At 42.0% G+C, this 26,466-nt stretch overlaps 1 protein-coding gene across 9 annotated transcripts in view; it reads left to right on the top strand.

The window, feature by feature from the left end:
* Positions 1–26,466, top strand: part of PIKFYVE (phosphoinositide kinase, FYVE-type zinc finger containing) — a 63,721-nt gene that overhangs the window by 25,254 nt on the left and 12,001 nt on the right. For 5 of the 9 annotated variants that reach the window (XR_010606369.1, XM_065637315.1, XM_065637308.1 and 2 more), the window contains 23 exons: positions 181–328; positions 817–984; positions 5,628–5,690; positions 7,658–7,787; positions 8,147–8,327; positions 9,652–9,726; positions 10,396–10,503; positions 11,639–11,779; positions 12,079–12,205; positions 13,344–14,530; positions 15,863–15,963; positions 17,141–17,212; positions 18,800–18,971; positions 20,327–20,505; positions 20,979–21,092; positions 21,988–22,096; positions 22,209–22,363; positions 22,911–23,001; positions 23,830–23,890; positions 24,463–24,606; positions 24,760–24,880; positions 25,269–25,313; positions 25,966–26,061. Coding sequence is in view for 8 of the 9 variants with exons in the window: in XM_065637315.1 (XP_065493387.1) it covers positions 181–328; positions 817–984; positions 5,628–5,690; positions 7,658–7,787; positions 8,147–8,327; positions 9,652–9,726; positions 10,396–10,503; positions 11,639–11,779; positions 12,079–12,205; positions 13,344–14,530; positions 15,863–15,963; positions 17,141–17,212; positions 18,800–18,971; positions 20,327–20,505; positions 20,979–21,092; positions 21,988–22,096; positions 22,209–22,363; positions 22,911–23,001; positions 23,830–23,890; positions 24,463–24,606; positions 24,760–24,880; positions 25,269–25,313; positions 25,966–26,061 (3,788 nt within the window). In the remaining variant the exon portion in view is untranslated. The remainder of the gene's footprint in view (positions 1–180; positions 329–816; positions 985–5,627; positions 5,691–7,657; positions 7,788–8,146; positions 8,328–9,651; positions 9,727–10,395; positions 10,504–11,638; positions 11,780–12,078; positions 12,206–13,343; positions 14,531–15,862; positions 15,964–17,140; positions 17,213–18,799; positions 18,972–20,326; positions 20,506–20,978; positions 21,093–21,987; positions 22,097–22,208; positions 22,364–22,910; positions 23,002–23,829; positions 23,891–24,462; positions 24,607–24,759; positions 24,881–25,268; positions 25,314–25,965; positions 26,062–26,466) is intronic. The other 4 variants (XM_065637310.1, XM_065637312.1, XM_065637311.1 and 1 more) reach the window with 4 other exon arrangements.

The raw sequence follows: 26,466 nt of genomic DNA, 5'->3' as shown, positions 1-26,466 counted from the left end.
GTTTCCTGTCCCAGTTCCTATTTCGTGCTGAGGAGGGTGGCTCTGTGACTAACCTGGCTCGACCCACTGAGAGTATCCTCTAATTTTAAAAATGTCTGATCTGCATTTGTAGCAGGCTGCTTTCTAAGGCTGCTTAATATTTCAGCAGAGCTGCATTTCAACATCTTTTTTTCTTCCTAGAGCACGGAGTTCTCAGAAACCCCATCTCCAGACAGCGACTCTGTGAACTCTGTAGAGGGGCACTCTGAGCCATCCTGGTTCAAAGACATCAAGTTTGATGACAGTGACACAGAGCAGATTGCTGATGAAGGAGAAGATAACTTGGCCAGTGAGTTTCACCTGAGTCTTGTTCTCACTCTGCCTTCTCCCCTGCTGTCCCCAGTCCTTCGGGACACAGTACTTTAACCATGTCTTGCTTTATGTGTGTGTGTTTGTGTGCGCGCATGGGGCTGTAAGGATCTAAGCAAACTATAAGCTAGCTAGTCCTTTTTCTTACGATGGATACAGTATTTTGTATTTAGTGGAACTGGCAAAGCTTCATACTTCTAATGGAGGAGAAGCGTGTAAATTGCTGCCTTCTGTTTCTCAGGCAGACTCCTGCTTGATTTGGACCCTATAGTGATGCACTAAAGAATGCCCAATATATCAGCATGCACACATGAAGATAAGATTGGAACTATGAAAATACTGTGTTCCTGTAGTATTGCACACTGGTCTTTATGTATTAAAGACAATTTTTCTCCTCTCCGGTACCCTCATGATACCCATTTGAACCCTTCTCCTCCCCGTATCTTCCCCCTTACCCAACACTAAAAGACTCCGCCAGCCCTAGCAAGCGCACTTCAGTCAGCAGCTTCCAGTCCACAATGGACAGTGATTCAGCCGCCTCCATCAGCCTGAACGTGGAGCTGGACAACGTGAACTTCCATATCAAGAAGCACTCCAAGTACCCACATGTGCCCCCTCACCCTGCCGACCAAAAAGGTACGAGGTAGTCACCAGCTGGAGTTGCACATGATGGAGAGAGCTGGGCCCTAATAATACTGACCTGTTTGGACACTACTTTTGTAGCTGTCTTACAGAGGGGAAAATACGATATTTAGCTGGCACTCACTTGCAGTTTTGATGTGCTCACCTCTGAGGAGGCTCAGTAGACCTGTCGAAACGCCTTCTCTTCAGAGTGTGTAACTTCCCCTGTGACTTTCTCTTTGCAGTTGAAGCAAAGTCTCCTGCCCATACATAATAGGGCAGATCCACAGATACAGTTTCTGGCTAACTGGGGTGGAAAAATAATCTGTGCATAAACCAGTTTGATATGTGTCTCTACAGTTGGAGATTAAGCTGGAAAAGCAAGCAAGGAAGAAACACTCAAACAACAAGTGAACAAAATTAACTTGGAAGAGCTCTGTGCTGACTTCTAATTGTACCTTAATAAGCTTACATTTGACAGAAGAATCTTACTGATGTGGAATAAAGCCTTAGTCCATATATGTACCATTTGTTCAAAAGCAAAAATCCACTTAAGCAAAGTAGGAAGAAATAAAATGCTCAGTGTTGAAGACTTCTTTTGAAAGTTTTTTTTTCTCCTAAATAAATATTAAATTGAAGTACTCTAAGCACAATTCTTATAGAAAAAACAATGTGCCTGCCTGTTGACAGTTGCATTCTATAAACTGGACAAGGGCTGACTGAAACCAGGCTTTGCCGCTGGCTTGGGTCTCGTATATTCTAGTTGCTTTACATGCTGGGTAGCAATTGATGCCTTTGCTCTGCTTCCTTACCTAAGGTTACATCAGCTTTGTAGACTTCTCTCTTTGCTGCTTCTGAGGAGTTTCTTATTCTTAAATAGTTTCGTCCCACCTCTTTGATATTTCCAACCTTAAAAGATGTTCCATTGTTAAATAATGTAGACTTCTTCTAATGATTTCATTATTCTATAAAGTCTAACGGATCTCTTCTGTTGTTGTGGATCAGAATGCAAGACTTTTTATGCTTGCTTACAGACTGAATTTTCTGAAATGATGAAATGCTCATTGGAGAGAGTAGGGCAGGAGAACTGGTCACAGCTGACTTTTGAAGTATGTTAGAAATGAGAAAGAGAGGCAAATTAGAGGGGACATTTATCAGTGCCTATTGTAGTCACCTTTTATTTGCTTAGAACTTGTCTAGAAGAAGAAAGTCAAACTGCTTATTTTTTTTCCCCCAAAGAGAGGAGCAGAGCAGGTTTGAAATCTGAGTTGATGTCAGATGATTCAACAGTAGGAACAGGTTGTCAGCACTACTGCTGGATTAAGTGAGCTTGAAACAGGCCCAGGTGTGCTGCATTATCATATGAATTTACAGCTGTAGCAGGTTTATCTTTCAGTGTGTTAAAGGACTCCTAGAGTAATAGTCCTGGTTTCAAACATATCTTAGTCTTTATCTCCTTATACAAAACGCAGTACATGATGAAGGGGGAACGTAAGAGAGTCTACCTCTCTCGGAAACTGTTGACTAAATCAAGGCTTTTTATAGCCAGAACTGAAGCTCTTATGAGAAGGATTTTGGTGATGGAGAGCACAGAGAAGATCAGCAGAAAAGGCAAGTGGTGAGGGGACTGAAAGGAGACAGACCTTTGCCTTTGAATTATATATGTTGGCAGCACTCTGCTATCTTGGGTGAATCTCTGCTGACTGATTTTTGTTATCTGTTCCTGAAATGTGTGGATTCTTAACCAGGTTATTCTGTAGGAGTGTAATTCATAGTAGAAAATTGGGAACAATTCCTTTTAAGAGAATGGATTTCCCTTGAGGGGAAAGTGTCAGTAGTATGCCCAGGACTGGGATAGAGTGGAGGTGTGAGTCACTAAAATGCGCTGTGGAGAGGTAGGTATTATCCTGCAGTTTAAAAAAAAAAAAAAAAAATCTGTATCCTCTGCAAGTACAGAGGACTTACTGTACATATTTTTTGGGGGTTCCTGGCATGAGTTTCTAGAGGAGAGACATAACTAGGGAGCAACAAGTTAAAAAGAGTGACAACATCTTGGATAGCCAGAAACACTTCTTGGCAATAGGGCAACTGAAATTTTGTAGGTACTTATATATATATGTTATTAAAGGCCCTCAAAAATTAGGACAAAACCCTGCAGTGATACTGCAGTGCCTAGAGTAGTGAAAAGGGTGACTTTAAAAACTTTGTTCTGGAAATATTAAAGTCAGAGTGTGAAGACCTTGTGTTCCTGCTTTATCCTGGCTGTATTCAACAAAAGATGCCATCCAGGATGTTATGGAGTATCACAACGATTAGACAGCCAGAACTAGATCCGCTTCTGTGCAAAATGGGACATGGTTATTTTAAGAGCAGAGCACTGTTGTCAATCAGCAACATGAGGTGTTTGCTGCTGTCAGGGTCAGTGACTTCCATATGACCGTTACAGGCACATGTATTTGGCTTGATTTCTTTGGAATTGTCTTTTTTTTCTTAGACTGGATGACAATGACTTATTTTTCTGTGAAATAATGAAGTAAAACTGAAGATCACACCCACCTTTTGAGGCTAGGAAACTATTTCCTCACAACTGAGTAAATTACAGTCATTGGGGGGGACTGGCAGGACCAAACATCAGTGCTAGAAGTGCAGGTCAACTTCTGTCCAAGTGGTTAGTGAGTTTCTTGAAATGAGTAAGGGAGATGCAATTTCCACCAGTCACAGAGGTCAGCTGCTTTGAGGCAATGGCCTGGGAGGTACCAGCTGTGTTTTAGAGCAGAGTGGTTTGTATATAGTCTGAGTCTAACGGCAGGATTTCTTGTGATGTTGCAGGCTGACTAATGGCCGGTGTGTTGCCATGAAATTCTAGTGACTTCCAGTTAGCTGGCTTGTAGTATCTCACAAGTGAGTACAGTGACTCATTTGTAGTATAGCCTGCCTAAAAACAGTGGCACTTTATAGTATGTATCAAAATGGGAAGCAAAGTAAGATTTCTTTCTGCATTTAAATGGAGGGAAGAGATTAAGTGACTCATTTATTTTAAATGTGGGTTCTAGTTATTATTTTAAAGAGATACTGTTGTCAATACGGGAAACTTTATTTTCTAGATGTCCTTGCAGCCCAGTGTCCTTGATCCTGGCAGCAGGTATTTTGGGTAGTTTTTGGTGCCTGCATCTAGTTAGGAAGGGGAAGGAGAAGAGAATCTGAGTAACCACGACACAGTTCCTTATCACCAGTGCTTGCCAAGGCAAGATTTCAGCTGGGATTAACTCCTGCCCTGGCTCTGCCAGTCAGGGACATGTGTCAGACCTAATTTGAGTGTGTTTGCAGGAAGAGCTGGTGCTCTGAGCTGTTGCAAAGTGGAGAGGGATGGAGGTGCCAGTAGACATGCTGATGTGTAGGTACAGCATGGCAGAACTTTCTCTAGGTAGTCTGTGGGTGAATGAATGTTGAGGGTGAGCCAGCGTTTATCAGGCAGTAGGTTGCTTGTAATGCTAAACTCTTCGTCTAAGCAAGAGATGAAAGGAACCTGAAAATAACCATCAAGCTGCAGGGATGCTTGCAACCCCTCTTTGGTATATCAATCATCTTATGAGTATCTGTTTGCAAACTCGGCATCTGCAGACAAGCTCAGACTTTTAAACTGGTGGCATGTAAGGTGTCTCTTGAGTGCTGCTCTTCAGACTTGTGATTGCTTGTGTCCTGTTAACATTCTGTTGCTTTCTGTTGATGTCTGAAGCTGCCTGGCTTTGCGTTCCCTTTGTGGCAGTAGGTCTGGACCGTTCTCAGGGAAGATGATAAAGGCTTAGCTTTGGACTTCAGATCATCACGCTGTATAACCAGTTGGGCTAATGCTTCTGTCTTCCCACTCTACAATCTTTTTTTGTAGAAGCAAGGAACCAACTAAAGGCACAACAAGCTAATAGTCTCTGGAGAAAACAAGCTTTTTGTAGGCAGCCAGCCTGCATGAAAGATCAAGATCTAGCAAGCTGAACAAGTGTAGTTGATGGAGCTTCATCCTATTTCTGACGTGTAAAATGAAATATAATTCTTGCTTTCCTTTGTTGCTGGGAATCTGCCTCTGTCAGCATGGATTCCTCAAAACACTTCAGGCTGGCTGAGACTTTAGACTTTCAGCTCTTGAAAGGCAGGCTGTCCTCTGTTCCTTCACTGTGTAAAATAAATCTTATGGCTGGTCTCCCTTGGTCTGAGATATTTTGTTGGAGTGTGAGAGCAAAATGGCTTCTGAAGCTGAATTTTTAGAGCAGAGTGAGGAGGCTGTTCCCTGTCTGGATGTTCTCACGGCGTTTACTCACAGCTTAACACGTTTATATTCAGACCTAGAAAAGTGCGGTGTGGTTCAATTGGAAGAGTAAACTCTTTAATTTCTGGTTCAGTCTTTGCTCATGTCTACTTTGTTTGTTTCTTTACAGTAGTAAGTACTATTTTCTTGCAGTCTTAGAAGTTTTTGATAGAACGAGAATGAGAGGATATTCTTGTCTTGACCACTCATCAAGCTGTTGCTAAATTGGTGACTGAACACTGAGATGAGTAATGCTGCTGCTTCTGGTGTGGGCGTGCACATTGTAATTATACGGGCGCACCAGTGTAACCTGTCATTGCTTTGTCTCCGCCTATCTCCCTCTCCTCTCTTCTTTCAGAGTACTTGAATCCTGAAAACGGAGGGCAGCAGATGTTCTCTATAAGTGATGCATTTATTAAAGGTAAGGAGAAACTTCAGATGTTGCTGTTGTGGGGTTTTAGTATAATGGTGAAAACTCAATACTCCTTTAATAGAGCGTTGACCCTCTAGAAATATTTACTTGGCAGTAAATCTGAACTTATTTAGTGGCAAAACTTTTATATAAACTATACTCTTTTTTGAATGAACTTTCAAGCTTAAATTTCTTTGAATTCTCAAATTGCTTCTTTCAAAAGTACTCAAAAGTTTTTACTTTTTTTTTTTTTTTAGTAAGTGTAAGTGGCAAGTCTGTTCAAAACTTCCCTACCTACAAACTTATGTAACAGACACCAGTTTTAACTTTCTGTGCAAGCAAATCAACGTGTGATATGATTAATTGCACTGCTTCTACAGAGCAGCTGAAAGCTTCATATCGTAAATCTTTCTGGGTTTCCTGTCACCACCACTGCCCTCACCACTACTACTTCTGAAATGAAAGGCAATTAGATGCAGTTGTGAGTTTTAAAACCCATGTGCCTTCCAATATCATGGCCAGGGGTGCTTTGGGGCTGCTTTTTTTTTTTTCCCCAGTTAATGATGTTGATTTTGGTGAGCTCGTATGAGGATGAAATAAGGGGGAAACCCCAATGTCTGTGCAGCTGGAAAAACAGCGTCTTTGCTTAGTTTTTTAACTGAGCTTTTGCAGGAGAAAGGAAAGGGGAAAAAGCAATGTAACTTCTGCTGATCTTCTACACAGCTAATTTTGGATTGGGAGAGTCTAGAGGAATGTAATTGTTGTTTTCAAAGAGGTTTTTTTCAGTAGTCCTGCTCAGATTACTATTGTATAAGGGGTTTGCAGCTGTATCATGCACTTTGAGGAGTTCTAAGCGTACATGCTTGCTGATGAAAATTTATATGCTACTGACATAAATGACTTATAATATAGTCAGCCATTATGAGAATGGGGAAGTTTATAACTTCCCTCTGTAATATCATAAATACCTGTGTGGGAAATAACCTAGTAACTCTTTCAAAGCACAAAAACTGTGCTGAAATAACCTCTCCTTTTGGCACGGCAAAACACAGAACAGTTCTAAGGGGTTACTAGACAATACAGTGATTGAAAGTGGCGGGCCCCCTCCCAGTGAGGACTGTCTTACACTGTTGAAACATGCTTTGTGCTTCCAAAACAGAAATGGGTATGGCTCATGCTGACATTCAGGATTTTAAAAAATTGTATCAGTGGATGTAGCCTTCATGAGCATCCTGTTTATTGTAGCAGAGTGTATGATGGTTATGTGGATGGAGAAGATATGCTGAGATCTTTTGAAAAGCTTGTGCCACTTTCTTGACAGAAGATCCTTGAGAATTCTGTAGTATTAAATAGTGTGACGTAGGTGAGATGAACCAGCCTGCTGGCAGCAAAGAGGGGCTGTATGTGGGATCAGGGCTGCAGGTCACATAAAGGTTCAGAAATCCGGCATATGAATTGTTAGCATAGCATTTCTTTAAAGGTCTTTACCAAGATATTTTAGATACTTGTGCTGCAGCTTGAATGGAATAACTGGATCTTTTTAATGCCACTTATACACAGATGTCCTCAAATTAGCAGCTTCTTCTGGATCAAATTAGTGCCTTTGACCAGTGTCCTAAGTCTAAAAGCCATTGTGATTGTGTATTATGAATATACATGATATTTGGAATCTGCTGAATTTTTTTTTTTCTTCCTTGTCTTAATGAACTTAGTAACAATTCAATTCAAGAAGAGAACCTTTTGCTCTGTGCTGGTGGTACAAGAATTTTAGTAGCCCACTTTTCCTTTGTACGCTCACCACTGTTATACTCAATGGTGTTTGCTGCATCATGTTACCACATCTAGCACAAACTCAGTATTTCAAGAAGCTTAGACTTATGTCTTAGTAAATTATTTCCTTTTCAAAGTAGCCTTTCAGAAAGGCACAGGCGTTCAGCTGTGACCTTATATTAACAAGGTTTGTTTGTCTCTTGCAGAGTCATTATTCAACAGAAGGGTGGAGGAGAAGTCCAAAGAACTCTTTTTCACGCCTCTAGGCTGGCACCACAGCAGTCTGGAGCTGCTGAGAGAAGAGAATGGGGAGAAACAAGCCATGGAAAGGCTGCTGTAAGCAACATGTAGAAAAAGGAATTTGCAAATCCCAAGTAATATTTCCTGAAGCCCCAATACTCCACCAACTTTCAGTGGGACTTGATTTAGTGGACAATGCAAGAAACTAATTTGCATTAAGAAAACAGCATTAAGAAAACAGCATTTTTACAGTATATTTTGATTGGGTTTCTTTTGCTGTGATTTTTATATACTAAAGTACAGGACCAGAGCTGACCGTAGAAGGTTCTAGGCAGCTGTTCGTTCAGTGGAGTTCTGCAGTATAGATGTTAAGAAACTGACTTCTGAAATATGACATCAAATCACTGCTCTGTATTCTTCTCACAACAAATCTATTTGTTTCACCTTTTTTACAGATCTGCTAATCACAACCACATGATGGCACTGCTTCAGCAACTTCTGTACAATGAGTCCCTGTCACTGTCCTGGAGGGATATCATTGTGCCTGTGGTGTGCCAGGTAGTTCAAACTGTACGGCCTGATGTCAAGAACAGAGATGATGACATGGATATCCGCCAGTTTGTCCACATCAAAAAGGTAAGTTCCAAACAGTGGATGTAGGGAAACAAAAGGATGCAGCTGCTGGCAGCACCCCTTCTTCAAAGAGAAGAGCCCCCTTCCCACTGCCCCCAGCACGTCCAGTGGTGTAATTGGCCAACATGGCCTTTGGATAAGGTGGGGTTCTAGAAGAAGTTGCACAGAAGGAATGTTGCATACTGTGAAAGGTGCTTTAATGCCCTGGAGTTAACCTCTTCTTCCAGGCTGTAGGCTGCAGAAGGTAGCGAAGAGCAACACCTCTTCTGTAATGTCTTGCTTCCTTTTTTGGTTTCTGCTTGGACTTGGAAATGTGCTGAATACTGGATAAGTAGCTTGCAGGATTCTGTAGCAATCTATTGCCCTGTAACTATCCATTGTGGAGGACTGAGCTCCTCCCATGCGAAGTACAACCACTTTCTTCAAGAGGAAAACTTAATTGTTATGGGATGGTGCATCCGGTTCTGCCAGATGCCCCAGTGTTGACATTGTTGAACTGTAAGCCTGGAGTTGTGGCATACGGAGTTTCTTCTGGGAGGCTGATGTGACAAGAACATCCAAGGAGCTGGTGTGACTGAGGATCAAAGGCTTGGTCTTATTTTTCTTTGGCAAAATTTACCTTGGGAGGCCCCTTTTGTTTGGAAACCGTGTAAAATATGAGAGCCTTATGATGCCGATGGCAGCTCTGTGGCATCTCTTCAAGCAGCATCAGTTGTGGCTGTGTCTCCTGAAACTCCAGTTCAAAGAAGAGATGTTCAGGGGTGAAAGCTCTTTGTAGCTGCCTGTTGTTTTCACATACTGATAACAGAAACGTCCTCTGAAAAACAAGTTATTCTGAGGTCTCTTTCATGTTGTTTATTACTCTTGTGAATAGTTGTGACTGTAGGCACACCAGTCAAGTGTTTGTGTTCAAATAGTAAGTAGAGATTTACTTGGTTTTCTTTTTTCTTTCTTTTTTTTTCCTTCTCTTTCTGTACAACTCGTTTGTTGTTAATGGAATTAGCGTGTGCCAAGGTATATGCTTCCCATGGCCTATATTAGTTGGGTTCCCTTATCATGTTCCAGAGTGTTCCCAGTTTAACAAATATGCATCTGTTGGGAGGAGCGTAGAGATCCTGGAACTTAGTACTTGTTTTCATGTTGTCCTTAGTTTGCCAGACTTTAAAGAGTTGTGTCCAGCATTACTGTATCTGATCTTTCATCTGATAATTGAGGATGTAGCTGAAGCTCACACATCAGCTACAATAGGTATTCTATGTATTATCTTGACTGCATTAGAAGTTATGGGACTATATGACAGTTCTAAAAATGTTATTTGCTTTATCAGATACCTGGTGGAAAGAAATTTGACTCCATGGTGGTGAATGGATTTGTTTGCACTAAGAACGTTGCACACAAAAAGGTAATGCAGGCTTGATTAATCAAATGCTGGTTGTAGTGCATTCTGAGGAAACAAGTGTGCTGTGACTTGATTTTTGGGTTTTGAAGCTTTTCTCGCTACTCAGGAGGTTTCTGAGCTTTCTCTAGTTTGAGACCCTAAACAAGAATTACTTTTAAAGCATTTTTTTCCAAGCTGTTTTATTTCAGCCTAGAGGTTCTAAGGGGAAAGCTTTCCTCATACATGCATAGAAAATCATCCTTTCCACGTCTGCCTACCCCAGAAGGCATCTAGTAGTTGCCCCAAGTTTTAGCCAGAAATAGGCATTTGTAGTTCTGACTTATGACAACATAGTAAAGCGAGACTTTAAATAAAGCAGGAGGTCAAGAGAGAAGTGACCTGGGTGGAGGCTCTAAGGTGTATCAAGACTTCAGGGTTCTTGGGGGTCACAGCAGAAACCTCTAGTGTTGCACTTACTGGACAGTAGCTGTGAAATTCCAAGAACTGGGTGTAACTTCTTTGTAAGGAGGAAGAACGTGTAGTCGTGTCTGCAGGGAGGGAGGATAACTGAGACAGTTTTTTTGGGGGGAAAAAAAAAAATCAATCATGAGAAGTCTGTCTTTTTTTCCTTGTCTACTTTTTCCCGTCCAGGTGTTTGTACTTTTGCTTTAACTATTTTTGTGTCTTTCTTAGATGAACTCCTGCTTAAAAAATCCCAAAATTCTTCTGCTGAAGTGCTCAATTGAGTACCTCTATCGAGAAGAAACAAAGTTTACCTGCATAGACCCTATAGTACTTCAGGTGAGAGCATGCTTTTGTTCTCGATTAAAATTGCCTGAGGTCTCGTGATTCAAACAAAATGATGATCTGGGCACATCTGGTTTTGGTGGTGTTTTGTTTTGTTTTTCATTGTGTAAGCTGGAGTTGAGTGAGTGGGATTGCATAGGAAAGAGAAAAATTTCCTCTTCTAGCAGCTAGCTAAAAAACCTGCTGCAGTAAATACAGTACGAGCTTGCAGTCTTGGGCTGAGGGTTTTTGTTACATGTATTGAGAGTGATCTCCTGATCCTCACAATTAAATGCAATGTTTTAGGAAACGCTTTTTGTTTTTAATGATACGTTGTATAAGGAACATACAGTTCAGAAGGTCAGCACTAGACATGGTTTAGGTGCGTGAAGAAATATTAGAAAAGTTGGTGTAGGTAAGGATTAGGTTGCACCCGTGTTATTTCTTATCAGGCTTGAAAAAAATGGAACAACCACCAACATAATGAAGTGACAAGCTACCAGATGTCACTTGGGAACAGGTGCCATGCCCTGTGAGCAGGGAAATGCCTGAAGTATGAAAACACTGAAGTGGATAGAACTTTTCTTTGACACTGCATTCTTGTCTGAGAGTCAGTCTTTGGGTGTTTGCCAGGACACTTGTAACAAGGTGCCCTACTGAGCTTGGCCCATGTTTGTTTCTGTATTTGACTATTTCCTTAGCAAGTGTTTAAGACCGCTTCTGTTTGATTAATAGACAGGATTACAGGTATGAAAGCTTTAGCAATAAAACTTGTCTCTGCCTAGTGAGTTGGTTTTCTAGTAGAAGCTTAAACTGAGACCTGTCCTTCATCTGATTGAGGTAGATGTATCTGCTATGCTTTCTAAATATTGATCTCTGTGATTATTTCAGTGCCTGCTTCAGAACATGATCATAACTATTTGTGTATCTGCGTTAAAGTCCCATAGGACCTTCTAGCAAAAGCTTTGTCTTTGCGACACTAACGTGAATGTTTAGGATGCTCTACTTCTAGCACCTTTCAAACATATAGGAAAGGTTTTATAGGAAAGGTCAGCATATAAATGAAAGAGAAAGTAATATTAAGCATTAAGTGGGGTTTTTTCAGATGGGTTTGCAGTAGTTAACTGCCATACTTTTTTCCTGTCTGCAGGAAAGGGAGTTCCTGAAGAATTACGTACAGCGGATAGTTGATGTCAGGCCTAATTTGGTCCTTGTTGAGAAGACTGTGTCGCGAATTGCCCAGGACATGCTCTTGGAGCATGGTATCACTCTGGTCATCAACGTCAAACCGGTGAGTGCTTCCTGTCAGAGTCAGACTGGGCCTTGTTGTGGATCTCTGTAATTTCTCCTTGTAGCAAATCCCCAGAAAAAGCAAAAAGTTGTCTGGGTGTTGTTTTTTTTTTTTTTTTTTTTTTTTTTCTCTCCTCTAATGAAATTCTTGTACATATTGTGGATGTGTGTTTGTGTGACTAGGTATAACCTAGAGTTTATGTCTCAGTGAGACACTTCCTAGATCACGCTGGCTTTTTTTTTTTCCATTTTTTTTCCTCTTTGCACTTCAGATTCTTACTGTTCTTTTCGTATTTATAGCAAGTGTTAGACCGTGTGAGTCGAATGACCCAGGGAGACTTAGTGATGTCAATGGATCAACTGTTGACCAAGCCGCGTTTGGGAACGTGTCATAAATTTTATATGCAAGTTTTTCAGTTGCCCAATGGTGAGTAAAGCTTGATGTGTCTGAGCTTGTGTGTGAAAGGTTAAATGCTTTGCTCTTCTTAACTAGACCTGAACTGTTGGTTACCTTGTGTGATCAGTTATTATTCTTCTTACTCATCTTTCTTCTGTTACATCTCAGCACTACAGTGAACTGGCTGTGGACAAAAAAGCATGACCTTACTAAGATAAGACACACTAAATTTTAATTAGGCTGGCTTCTTCCTTCCTAACTGTTTTTTCTCTTCCCACCACCCTGGAGTTCGTCTGGACCAACTTCCTGTTCAAAGCAGGAAGGACTAATATCAGTGCAGGATCAGATTTCTCAGGGCTTTGTCAGCCAACTGTTGAAAACATTGCAGAACAGAGATTTCATAGCCTGTCTGAGCACCTGTTCAGTTGCTTAAGCGTCCTCCTCATTAAGAATTTTTCTATGTGGGTACAGAGAATTGTAGAACAGCACAGGTTGGAAGTGACCTCAGAAGAGCATCTGGTCCAGCCTTAACATATCCAATCAAAATTTGCCTTGTTGCAAGTTGTACACACTGCCCCTTGTCCAGTCATTGTGCACCTTTGAGAAATCGGGTTCCTTTTCCTCTGTAACCCCTTTAGGCGGTGGAAGTCTGCGAAGGAAGAAGGAAGAGGTGCTGCTTGGCAGGTTACCAATGGTGCTGGTACATATAAATTCTGTTGATGCAAATCTCTGTGGAAGTGCAATCTTTATATCACTTCCCCATGCCCCTTTCCAGCCTTTAAATTTCATTCAAAATCTTGTAGGCTTTTAACTTCTAAGGATGAGCAAATGTGCCTGGGAGGACAGTGGTTCTTTTGCTTCACTGCTGCAGAGTCCACAGTGATCTTAGAATATGCTGTTTAGGCCAATGTGTTCCATGTGGCCTTCACTTGGACTTTATGATGCCTTAATTTACAAAACTGGAAAGTTTTTATAGAAAATGCTTGTTTTACTTGCAGAAATAAGTTATTTCCGTACAGCAGTGTGAATTTCTGCACCTGAATTGTGCTACCAGTGTTACTTGCTCTTAGTTTCTGTGAGTCTCTTCAGTGTGAGACACATAGGAGCAGGTTAACTATAATTGTCATCCTAACTTCTGTGTTTGTTTTGGGGTTTTTTTGTCTTCTAGATCAGACAAAAACCCTGATGTTTTTTGAAGGGTGTCCCCAGCACCTGGGTTGCACGATCAAGTTGTGTGGTGCTGCAGAGTACGAGCTGGCCCGTGTGAAGGAGATCCTGATCTTCATGGTCTGTGTGGCTTATCATTCCCAGCTGGAAATATCTTTCCTTATGGATGAGTTTGCCATGCCCCCTACTCTGACCAAAAACGCCTCCTTTCACTCCCTGATTGAGGAGCCAGGAGATGAAAACGAAGAACAGAACCTCTTCAACGGTGAGGATTTCAGCACAGCAGTCAGAGACATTGAACTGTCCTCTGAAAAGCTGTCTGTGATCTCTGAGTCAGTGCCCTCTGATGAGGTCAACTTGCTGGAACAAAGAGGTTTGTTTGAGAGAGATGACCAGGAAAACAGTCAGCTGGAAATGGCATCCTCAAAACAGCAGGAGCACCTCAAAGTGGAGTCACCATTTCCAGTGTTCAACTCTGTACCTGCTGCAATACCTGAAACATCCCTGCTGCCCCTCCATGGCATGGACCAGCTCTTGGGCACTCTGGATAGCCAGCCACTGGAGCCTCTTCAACAGGCAGATGATCTGCAGGAGCCCAAGAGTCAGATGAGAGTCTTCAGAGACCCTCTCCAGGATGATACTGGTTTATATGTCACAGAAGAGGTAGCTTCTTCTGAGGATCGTCTCAAGACTTACTCTGCAGCATTTAAGCAGGAGTTGAAAGATGTCATTCTCTGTATTTCTCCTGTAATGATGTTCCGCGAACCGTTTCTTTTGACTGAAAAAGGCATGAGGTGCCCTGCCCGGGAATACTTCCCTGAGCAAGTGTATTGGTCTCCTCTCCTCAATAAGGAATACAAGGAGCTGGAGAGCAGAAGGAAGAGACAATTATTGCGGGATCTCTCTGGACTGCAAGGGATGAATGGGAGTATCCAAGCCAAGGCTATCCAAATCTTACCTTCTCACGAGTTGGTTAACACTAGAATAGCAGAACATGTAGGTGATAGCCAGAGCTTGGCCAGGATGCTGGCTGACTATCGGGCCAGAGGAGGGCGGATACTGCAGAAAAGCACAGATCCCTTTGCCCAAAGTAAGGATGTGTCTGGTGTTCCTACTGGAAAAACTGGGTGCAGAACTGAAGAGGATGAGAAGGGACTGACTCAGAGTGAATCCTCGTGGTCTCATAAGGTAAGGTTCAAAGCTATGCTGCTGAAAACCAGGGTTACATCAGTTTCTCCTGGTCGTAGAGAAGCTGTGTCTTTGTATTAAATGTCAAACCAGAGCTGACGATTATTGTTTTTTGACTGGTTCAAAACTGCAGTTTAGATTGCAGTGCTCTGGGCACTTAAGCCAATATAACCAGGGACTGTGCGGATATGAGAAAGCAGAACAAGAGACTGACTGCAAAATTTCCCTGAGAAGGAAAGATGTTTTGAGACTCCGCTTTTCTGAGAAATGCACAAAGTCAACCCAGAATCGGTGTGTACATGACTGATTTCTGAAAATGGGTACATCAAGGGGGAGCAAACTTAAAGAAGTTTCTGAAGCTGCGCTTTCTTGATGCTTGTAATGGTAATTTCTAAAAGTGTAACATTTTCATCTTCAGAGGGCTTAGTGTCATGGAAATGTCAGTAGACTGCAATTACATTAAAGTGTTTGTAAAAGTTTGAGTGATCTGAAGAAATGTGAGAATCTCATAATGGAGGGCCAGAATCTTCCTTGAAATTTCAAAGCAAGGCAGAATGTGCTTGTAATCAAAATATTTAAAGTTTTGGGAAACTGCTTTGAAAGCAACAAACTTGTGTCTGAGGAAAAGGATCTTGGGATTTCCTTGAGCTGGAAGCTGTTCAGGGAAGAATTTATGAACAAGAGCAGCAGAACTCATCTCTTGAAATAGCCAAACATTTTTAGTCCTGAGACAATCAGCCTCCAAGTTCATGAGAAGTCACTTTTTAATTGTTGCTTAAATGTAAATCTGTGTAGCTTCATAGGCCATAATCTTACAAACGGTAAGAGTAGCCTTTGCTCTGGATCAGACTGGTTGATGCTGCTTTAAATTTATTCAGTGATCAAAGAAAAGTATTTGGTAACTTCATAGTTCTGCAGGGCGTGGAAGGGGAAACAGCTCCGTTCCAGCAGCACTGTGGTAAATCTCTTCACAGAGGAAAGAAAGTTGGAACGACTAATTGAGGTATCTTATATTGGTGGAGTTTTGACTCTATGGTGTCCTAAACTTTTGGAGATTCTGGATGTTTGTCTTAGGGTTTTTGTTGTTTTCTGTTTCCTTTAGCTTGCCTTCCGCAGAAACACATGAGTGCATTGGTTTCATTATGCATATTAGTTATGCTGTTCTAAAAATGACAGCAGTGGCACAGGTCTGCCTGAAGCTCAGAGATAATGCAAGGTTAATGTGTACAAAAGGAGCAAGCAGAGATTCCTCTTTAAATAAAACTACTAGAATAGAATTTTGTCATCAGGAGGTGTCTGTAACCAGTAAATGGGTTGTTTTCTCTCTGCCAGGTGGATTGCCTGAGTCCAGTAAACCATCAGAGGCTCTGTGTTCTCTTCAGTAGCTCTTCTGCTCAGTCCAGCAATGCTCCAAGTGCCTGTGTTAGCCCCTGGTATGAAAACTGCTCCTTTCTAGCTTGTATCATTGCTGTGCTTTTTCCTAAGTCAAGATCAGTGCTCGCCTCGTAGTGGTATTATATTTCTTTGAGGACTCCTGGGTAGGTTGTGCCCATCCTGTCACAGGAACTGTTGCCAGCAGAGTTTTGACTTGCCTGGTCAGGCGGATCCAGAGCAGGATCCCACAGCTGGGGTCATCCCCAAGCACGAATGAGAAAGCCCAGCTTAAAACCGAATGCTTTAGTTAGTCCTTTCACTGCAGAGTAACGTACGTGTGGGGAGGACACTGCGTGCAGTCTTGTGGGGAAGAGTTGGTGATATAAACACGGAAGAATGTCCAAGCACAAAAATAAGCCTTGAGAGAATCTCAGAATACTTCTAGATTGTATTATCTGTGAGTGTCGTTTGACTATATCATTACATTTCTTGTATTATAGTCAGCAACATTAAGGGCTTTAACTGTATGTCCAGCTTAGGGGGCTTTAATTTGTTAATTGTGTGCAACATTACATGCTTTCGGCTTTGCTAAACAGGAAAGGTCTTGGTGTTTCATCAGCTAGCTCAGGTGAAAATACAGAGATGGCTGCCTTACAGTGAAAGGTCTGAGGTTCCTGTAAAAGCTTAGGAATGAACCAAAGAAGGTGGTAATAAGCTCACTAAACAGCAACAGTAAGAGGATATAAATTGTTGATATTAGAGATGCCTGAATTGTGATGCTTAAACTGATCCTTCCATATCTGAAGTGGCTTGGTCATATCAGGTTCTGAGAAAACAAAAGTTACTGTTAAATCTTCTAGAAGAATAAGGTTTTCCTAAGGCTTTTTTCGTCTTTGTGTACCCTTTTTGCAACCGTTTAAACGTTAGTGTTTGAGGCTTCAAGCTGTCTAGATTTCTGTGCCTAGATATTCTTGAGCATGATCTTCCAAAGTGCAGTTGAATTGTATGTGACTTTTCAATGTCAAGTCTAGAGATGTTCCAGCAGGACTCTGATCTCGTTATTAGTAAACTTGACAGCAGGGATCTAGGAAGGGTCGTCAAGGGGTAAAAAAAGCCTTTGAAGGTAGCCGAGGCTGAAAACACACCAGCAGTGGGTGCAGATCTGTGCATTAAAGGCCATTGCACAGCTGCAAGTGGCAGCATCCACCTTCTAAAGCTTTTATTTGTCTGCTTTAGGATTGTGACCATGGAGTTCTATGGGAAAAATGACCTGACCCTAGGGATTTTTCTGGAGCGGTACTGTTTCAGGTGAGGAGGAACTTATTTGAAATCTCATTCTAAACAAAACAAAAGCCTTTGATAGCTCTGTGAAGTTGACCCGCTGCTATCTTCATAGACTCGACTTCTGTGCAATTAGGAGAATAGCATGCGGAGCTGGTTGTGTCCTACTAAAGCTTACCACTGCATCTGTTGCTCCTTTTGCTTTATTATCATGCTGTATTGAAACAGGACCTGGATTTAAGAATCCACTTAGCCATGCTCACTTCTGACAAGCACACACATCCCCTGCTTTCCCACTTTGGCTCTGTCCCTCTTATTTCCATTAATGAGGAAGTGGAAGAGATTACAAACCAAGACATACGTTCATAAAGGCGAATATATTCACTTAGCACTTTCTTGTAGCAATTAGGGCTCTAAAGGCCTAGATAAGAGTCTGAGCATGTATTCCAAATCGCTGTTTTTTTCCGGATGAGCGGCTGAACTCATCACAATGTTCTGAGGTTCCTACTTGAACTTGCATACAAATTCTGGAAAAAATACCTATTCCTTTAGTGTTATCTGAAGGTCTCAGGGTAAGGCTTTGTCATATCTGCAAGGTGGCTGATTTTAGCGGTCCAGAACACTTTTAGCCCTGACAAAGTACTGTGTAATTTATTTCATCTGGGGAAGGTGCAAGTTGTTACATTTCAGTAATAACCAGCACTGACAGAACGTCATACAGAGTCTCAGCAGGCTGTGGAGCTGGATAGGCAGCCTGTGTCTCCTCAAAAGACAAGATTACTCTGTTCTCTCCATTGGCTGCTTGCAGTAGCAAAATGCTCTTTATGTTCAACCTTTTCTGGAGGAACAAGTATTTCTGCTTGTGCTGATCAATGAGGAGGAGCTTAGCTGCCCACTTTTCTTGTTCCTCTCTGCTGACTAGCTCGTGTGTGCTACAGTGAATGCTTCTCAATCTCCATAGTTTCAGTAGGTTTGTGGTGTGGTGGTTTTTTTTTTTTTCATATGAGTAAGTAGGATCCGGGCTTTTTTAGGCTCTTTCAATTTTTGAAGAATTCCCTATTTCACCAAACAATTCAGCTTTTATTTTTCTACTGTCAGTCTCTGACTTAAACCAAGCCAAAGAAAGGTCATGTTTTTTTCTGTTTAAAGACATTATATGGCACCATTTTGCTCACCTCTTCCTTCAGGAGCTGAAACATTATCATTTTGAAGGCTCTTTGGCACATCTTTGTCCTCAGTAGCCTTTGCTCTGGTACCCTGGCAAAGGGGTCTTCTAATTTGGTGCCAGGGACTTCCAGATGCTTGATCTGTATTTTGTGAGCTATATGGAATATGTTGGTAGAAAGCGATTCATTGTAAAAAGATTATGATAGCAACTGGTATCCCGTCACTGCTTTCAGGACCTATACAGCCATTGCTGGCAAGGGAACTTCCCTACACGCTGCTTCTAAATGAGTATAATACAGTTCACTCGGTAGAAACAGCCTTCGCTAAAGGCTTAGGAAACTTATACAGTGAAGATGAATAGTACCGTGATATTAGAGATGTTGAATTGGTTCTTCAGCAGTGCCTAGCACATGATCACTCATACGTGTTTTCATTTCTCTCTGTAAGGCCCTCCTACCAATGCCCCAGCATGTTCTGTGAAACACCGATGGTGCACCACATCCGCCGCTTTGTTCATGGGCAAGGCTGCGTGCAGATTGTGTTAAAGGAACTGGACTCCCCAGTCCCTGGGTACCAGCACACCATTCTCACTTACTCCTGGTGTAGACTGTGCAAACAGGTAAGGACCTAATGAGGTAAGGACTTAAGAGTCATTGTTATTCCACTTTAGTATTTCCATTGTGACTGGCCTTGTATGGAAAGGCAGGTTTTTTGAGAAAGGGCTCATCCCTGGAGCTGTGGCTAAACTAGCACAAAACCTGTAACTGATACAGATGTTCTCACTTATCTACAAATTCCTCTTGTAGAATTAGGGCTGTTGAGGGCGAAACTTCTTGTGTTAGGTAGTCCCGTTGGGAAGTGTCCAACCTGGCTCTGAGAGGGTAGGTTTAAGTGGAGCTGAAATATTGCTGGAAACTGGTTTCTGACCCATGGGAAAAATGGAGTTGCCCTCTTAAAGGTGAAGAGTATGGTCCCTGCCCTGCAGTGAATCAGTACGACCGTCAAAAGAATGTGTGTGTGGGGAAGGGCAAACACTGAGACCTACTGGCTTAGTAACTGGCCAAAGCCATGTGGTGTTCTTTGATCTGCTGTGGACTGGACGGTCTGCACTGCGTCAGGATGATGTCTAGACTTCCTGTAGTAGTCATTAGAAAGTAGGTAAAATCATTCATTAGAGGAATGATAAATTGCTTTAAAAAACACAAGATAGTATGACCGTGTATTATTTGGAACTTGTTCTGTAATTTAGCTAAGAAAACATTACTAACTGGATACTCCTCTCTAGCTAAACATTGTAAAATTTAAGAGCCTTGAAAGAGACAAGAACAACACTTAATTAAAGATTCATACAGTGCCTGAAATGCAAAACATCTCAATTACTCATGTGGATGACTCAATTCACCTACGTGTGCTGCCTTAAACATGGGTGTTGGATGTAAAGATACCTGGAGAAAATTAATGTAATTGCTGAAGGCAAGCCCTAAGCTGCTGTGTATACACCTGTTCTATAACCTTTTATTTCCATGTGCTCCTGTAAACACTAATATCTTCGTGGCTATTAAGTATGTATGAAGCAGTGGCTACTCTAAGTTTGTAAGTGCTGCTGAAGTTGAAATACACTGCAGAGCAATACCAAGGTATTTGTAGCTGAAGAAGCACCAGGGAAAAAGTATATGATGAAACCACTGCTGCTCAGTGGGTTGCTTGGAAATCATCTTTATGCAGAGAAATGGCATCCCAGATACAGGCTTCCATCAAGGATATGTTTGTACCTCCTGTTTATCACCTGTCAGTTGTTTATGCAATTTATTGTAACTGTGTGTTGGTCTTAGCTGTGCAGAAATGCTGTCTTTGAGTGTGTTTCAGGGTCATGGGCTCTTCTGGTACTAGAAATACTAGATTGCTGTCTAGGTTAGCCTGACCTTAATCTTGGTTGAAGGTTGAAATTAAGACACTTGGTTTTCCATTTTTCAGGTGACACCAGTTGTTCCTCTTTCCAATGATTCTTGGTCTATGTCTTTTGCGAAGTACCTTGAGCTGAGGTTCTATGGGCACCAGTACACTCGAAGGGCCAATGCAGAGCCTTGTGGTCACTCCATTCACCATGACTATCACCAGTACTTCTCCTATAACCAGATGGTGGCATCTTTCAGGTGAGGTCCACTGCTGAAAACTTCCTTCTCTCTTTAGTTCTGTGTGAAGCATAGAGCTCCAGTAAGGATTCATCAAGCCTGTCCTTCACTTTGAGTACAGCATGGGGTAGCATAACTGCACGAAAACCACAAGTGCAGGGTTGTGTGCTGGCTTACAGGGCCCATTGTGGGTGCTGTCACTGTCCTGGATGGGCCGGGCAGTGTTCCCAAGAATGGATGGCTCCAGTTTGTGATACAGAAGGAAAACACTTTTCCCTGTCTAATCTCAAACTTCCATAATTTTGTTTTTGCAATGTCATCTGTGGTTTTTGCCTAGGAGATAAATGAACAGGGTGTTATTGCTACTAAAATAACTAAAGCCTTGGACACGTTGGCAGTGCCCCTTTTCATATAAGGGCCACAAACTGCAATATGGTGTAGAGCTAGTACTGTGGGGGTGAGTTTTGTTAATAGCTGTTGTATTGCCTTCTCAGCTACTCTCCAATCCGGCTGCTTGAAGTGTGTGTCCCACTCCCCAAGATCTACATCAAACGACAGGCTCCATCAAAGGTTACTATTTTGCAGGATCTCAAGGATTTCTCTCAAAAGTAAGCTTTGTTTGTAATGCCTTCCTCAGCTTATTTGTAGTTTGGACTTGTATTAGCAGAACACAAAACCGTTTTTGGTAGTATAGTTAAGACTCGCTAAATATTCATTTTTAATACAAAAGTAACGGTTTTAAACTCATTTATATGTGCATGTACTTCTAAGGGAGGGTGGTATAGGAACCTTCTTTATTACCTTTACCTCCTCTGTCTGTACTAATCACTCACCTTCTCATCTGGTAGCAATTCAGCTTAAACATAGCCAGTAGAAATGAAGATTCTTATCTTCTCCATCTCTGAATATTGCACTGATATTTGAGTGATGTAGCATGTTTCTGAATTATGTTGCCAATAGTCACTGAAAGGTTGACCGTCAGCTGGTGTCTGAAGTGTCACGTTTTCTTACTACATGCCTTCTCAAGCACAACTAAAGTATTCCTAATTCCTCCCGCTAATACTAAAAGTGGAACAGGGGGAGATGGTCCTAGAAGGCTTAATCTGAAAACTGCAGCTACCACTTCGTACCCTTACCCTAACATTCCTTTTTGAAAGATCTGACCAAGTTTAAATCCCGCCTTCAGCCCAGAAAAAGTGCGAAAGCATTGCTCAAATGTATTGTCCGAATAGAACTGTTTTCCTTATATTGGTCATGTGGCAACTAAACTCTGTAGTGTGTCAAAGACATTGCCTTTGTTAACTATTGAATATGGCAACAGCAGTCAGTCCGGTACCTTCTTGTAGTCTTCTTGTATTCAGTGGGACAACCTACATTAGAAGACTGTCATGTATTGTCTTTCGTATTCTTAAATGCTAACCTTAACATATTCAGACTTTTATTAAAGAGTGTTGAAAGTGTTCCAAGTAGTCACAGCTTAACTCCTTGCACCCCTGTCGACAGGGTGTCACAAGTGTATATTGCTGTTGATGATCGCCTTGCTTCCCTGAAAACGGATACTTTCAGCAAAACAAGAGAAGAGAAGATGGAAGACCTCTTTGCCCAAAAGGAGGTAATGGACCGTTTCTGCATCAGCAGGCCAGAGGCTGCAAAGTGTGTGGAGAAGCCACTTGGATCTGGTGTCACCTCTGGTCACAGAACACTGACAGTTTTTCTTTTGGCAGATGGAAGAGGGAGAGTTTCTAAACTGGACTGAGAAAATCCAAGCGAGGCTGCTTTCATCATCGTTAGACACACCTCAACAGCTGCAATCTGTTTTTGAGTCTCTGATAGCTAAAAAACAAGGACTTTGTGAGATGCTACAAGCATGGAATAATAGGTAAGAGGACACATGTTGGAATCGTGAGCGACACTGATACTGTGTTGATTATAGAAGGGAAGAAGTTCTTTTGTGCTTTCTTTCCCTGTAGTTCAGTTGCCATGTATAATGTTTTATGACAGCTTGTGGTCAATGTCCTCTACTGGTTAAGACCACAGAGTTGATTGGTTGAAACAGAAAATCACTTTGAGGCCAGATAATAAAAGTATTATGTTGTAGAGGACAACTTACATCTGAGATAAGAAATTGTCATTTTAAGAAAGGAGGAAGAAAGGGGAAGAGGGAGGGATGGGAACACAATTAATTGGGTAAAATTATCTCGGAGGTAAAGAAAATGTTCTGCTTTTGGCCATTTGAAACATAGCTTTGACACACATTAGCAACCATCTGAGTTTGCCGTCAAGACTTGTGAAGGCATGCTTGGCTCTCTTCTAGTATGGAGAAACTTCATAACTTGTGCCTTTCACAGCTAATACCTGTAACATATTTTGATTAATTTTTCTCTTTTTGTATGTGTGTGGTGTGGTTTTTTTTTTCTTTTTTTAAGATTACAGGATCTCTTCCAACAAGAGAAAGGGAGAAAAAGACCATCAGTACCACCCAGCCCTGGGAGACTGAGGCAAGGTGAAGAAAGCAAGGTATGAGTAGCAGGCTAGAAGCTACTTGAATTTTTTTTTTTCTGGGGCAACACAGTAGTCTTAAGACTGGCTTCAGTTCACTTAGTAAACTTGTTTTACTGCATCGTGTAGTTTTCAGCTGTAAAAGCTGGAACTGCATGTTAGTATAGGTATCTTTTCCTGAAGATGTCTTCTTCTGCTCTTGGTTCACAAAGCATGAATAGGCTTTGTTGGTTTTCTGTGGCGTTGGTGTAGAGTTAACCTGAATACCGACAGCAGAGAGCTGCGCTCGTTGCCAGGTGTATGCCGAGATACGAATGAGGTCACCTTGTTAGGCTTTAGGCTGTTGCCCATCAGGTTTATCCCCTGTGAAAAAGAAAAGGCAAAAAATATCAGGAGAGGCAGAGCAAAGAACACAGGAAGGACTGATAGTGAATCTGCAGGCTCATCTCTGTTCTGTGATGTGTCCTGTGGGATTTGGCTGAGGGAATGTATAAATAATTATTGGACTGCTGGATTTGCTCTGCTGCGTACGTATGTGTCCTTTCCACTTAACACATATTTGTCAGATGGTGAAATGCACTTAACCTTGATCTAGCAGCAAGTGGGTTTATATAGAGGAAGAGTGTACTCTTCAAAGCAGCATACAGAGATGATAGCAGTCGTAAGCATCTCGTGAAGCTGGGTTGCTCTTGCCTTGTCTTTTCCCTGTGGTGGCAGATACAGTGACAGTGCAGTGGGTGGGAGTGCTCTCTTGTGGTACATCTGCTTTTGCAAGTGTTCCACAGAGGAAGGGATACAGCCAGAAAGAGCTTGGCATCAACATTGGTATTTTGTTTTTCTGCCTAGATCAGTAACATGGATGCTTCCCCACGCAATGCTTCTCCAGCGCTGCAAAATGGAGAGAAAGGTCTGTTTGTGCGTTTATTTATTTATCTGGTTATTTTCCTTAGGCTGCCAAAAGAAGCTTGCTCTAACCCTTTACCTGACATAACATGGGAGCCTTTGTCAAATTTGACAATTTTGAGAAACAGCGAACCCTGCTTACTGTTACAAAAAGCAAAGTCTGCTTCTAATATGAAGCTGAATTACTAATGATGCTACACTGGCCAGCAAGGGTTTTCCTTTGAACTTGAGTTTAAAAACTTTCAGAGGCTTTCTAAGTAACTGAATAAATACATGGAATTTAGGAAATGCCCCTCGCCTCTTCTGTGAAGTGATTATGGGTGCTGAGACCTCTCAGCTGTGAGGTATATCAGCAGTTTGTGGGAACTGAAGGTAGTGGGTATAAGAGTGTGCATCTTCTGGAGGTTCTATGTGCTGCAGTGACCAGCCCACCCATTCCTTTGCTCTGGGTGGCCTTACTTCCTTTGGAAGTAAAAACTTCTTGAAAGTAGACACTGGTGATAGCTGAGCCTGACAGCAAGCGGTATCACTTCTGCCAGCCACGTAAAATTCTTTCTTCTGTCCTTGTACTCTCAGAGGACCGTTTCCTGACTGCTTTATCAAGTCAGAGCTCCACAGGCTCCACCCATCTTCAGCTGCCCACCCCTCCAGAGCTGGTATCGGAGCATATGACTGGTGCCAGTGCGCTGTCTGAACAGGATACAACAAGCAGCTCAGAAGGTATAGTTCAATGGTGGTCTTGTGTTCTTGCTTCTCTGTATCAAGTGTTTGATCCATTTAGGAAACAGCAAATCTGGTAACTGTGCTCTGCAACCTTCCTTCTGAATTTACAATTTGAAGTTGTGATGCGTGCTTAACTTACCTCTGTTCCAGATGTGTTTGATGGACACTCACTGGGATCTACAGACAGCCAAGTGAAGGAGAAGTCTACTATGAAAGCTATTTTGGCTAACTTTTTACCTGGAAACAACTATAACCCCATTCCGTTTCCCTTGTAAGTACAGCATAGTATATATGATATACAAAACTAGCAGCCTGGTCAAATTCCAAACAGAGCCCTGCATGCTTCCTCTGCTCAGTATGTAATTTAAGTCATCACTTGGTTTGCCTCTGAGCAAGCTATAGAACTTTCTCAAGGCAAGAAGGTTTTCTGTGTCCTTTCTAGGTGTTTGTAGGTTACCCGCTTGTCTTATTAATGATCCACCCTTGTGCGTATACATGATCAGTTTATCCTCCTCAGAACTCTTGTGGGAGGGAAAGGAGTGGTGGGGATGGGGAAAGTGGTGCCTTCTAACTTCATTGCTGCAGGGAGGGAGCAGAAATGTCCTTCTGTAGCAAAGACTCACTAAAGCTACATGCTTGCCTCTTGTTTTTGCTTCCAGACCTCTCCCAAGGGTTGGACTCAAATTGGCATTGTTTGGGTGTAGGTCAGGTTCAGTGGCTACTGCATGTGCCCTCAAGCTCCCCTCTCATGTGAAAATGGGCAGGCTGGAAAGTCTTTCAGCTACTTGGTCTGCGTGCTTTGTAGTGTTTCTTGTTTGACACGAGCCTAACGTTTGGCAGCCTGAGTTTAACTTCTTAATCCTACCCCCGGGGCAGTAGTGGAGGCCATGGGCTAATGAGATGAAATTAAATGACTGGACCCTACAGAGAGTAAAATAAAATCCATCTTACAGAAACCCAGGAGGCTTTTGGGAATTTTCTGTGCTAAACTGCTTGTTCAGAAAAGAGTCCAGGTTTGTCCCCAAACTTTGCTCTGCAGGCTATGCTGCAGGACAGTCAGAATAACCTCAGGCAGGTTTTGTTGCCATTAGAAACAGTGGCTGCTAAACAGAAATACACTCTAACTTGGAGCTGATCTTCTCATATAAGGAGCTTGCTTGAAGTGCTGATCGCCCTAACACGTTGCCATTTAGATTTAACCACATAGCTATGAATGTGTCTGTTGGGTTCCATGCTGAGACTTACAGCTTGTGCCTGGGAGTGCAGTGATGAGATCTGGGTTTTGATGAAAACTTAACCTTTACTTTCCACAAACTTTTACAGCCTACTAACAGTCTCCTTTCTGTTTTCATTTAGTGAGCCGGATAAGCACTACCTAATGTATGAGCATGAACGTGTGCCTATTGCAGTCTGTGAGAAAGAACCAAGCTCCATCATAGCTTTTGCTCTCAGGTACTGGTGTGATTTTGCTGTTCATCTGACACATTTTGTACTTTTGCAGCTTTTCTGTGCAAGGAATATTTAAATCCTAGTGGTAGAGAACAAGCATGACAGAATTTCTTCACTCAGCTGTGTTGAGAGTTTCTGCCAAAGCTAAAGTTCTCTTCTTTTACTACTGAGATATGGAATGTAGATTTTTCCTACTTGCAACTGGGTTTTGAGCTTTTCTTGCTGAACTGTAGGACACAAAAATGGATTAGTTGGGTAGTGTTCTCTGTAATGTGATATTGTTAGAGAAAGAACTGCAACTAAACTTTGCTCAGCTCTCCAGCCTGGACGAAGTTCAGCTGAGTTAAGGAACAACAGTTAACTATTCATACTGCAGTCTGTCCCTTGCCTGCCTTCAGATGGGGCAGC

The sequence above is a fragment of the Caloenas nicobarica genome, chromosome 6 (assembly GCF_036013445.1).
Source record: "Caloenas nicobarica isolate bCalNic1 chromosome 6, bCalNic1.hap1, whole genome shotgun sequence".
NCBI classification, from domain to species: Eukaryota; Metazoa; Chordata; class Aves; order Columbiformes; family Columbidae; genus Caloenas; species Caloenas nicobarica.
The sequence above is the reverse complement of the archived record's forward strand: the minus strand, read 5'-3'. Positions and strand labels throughout refer to the sequence as shown.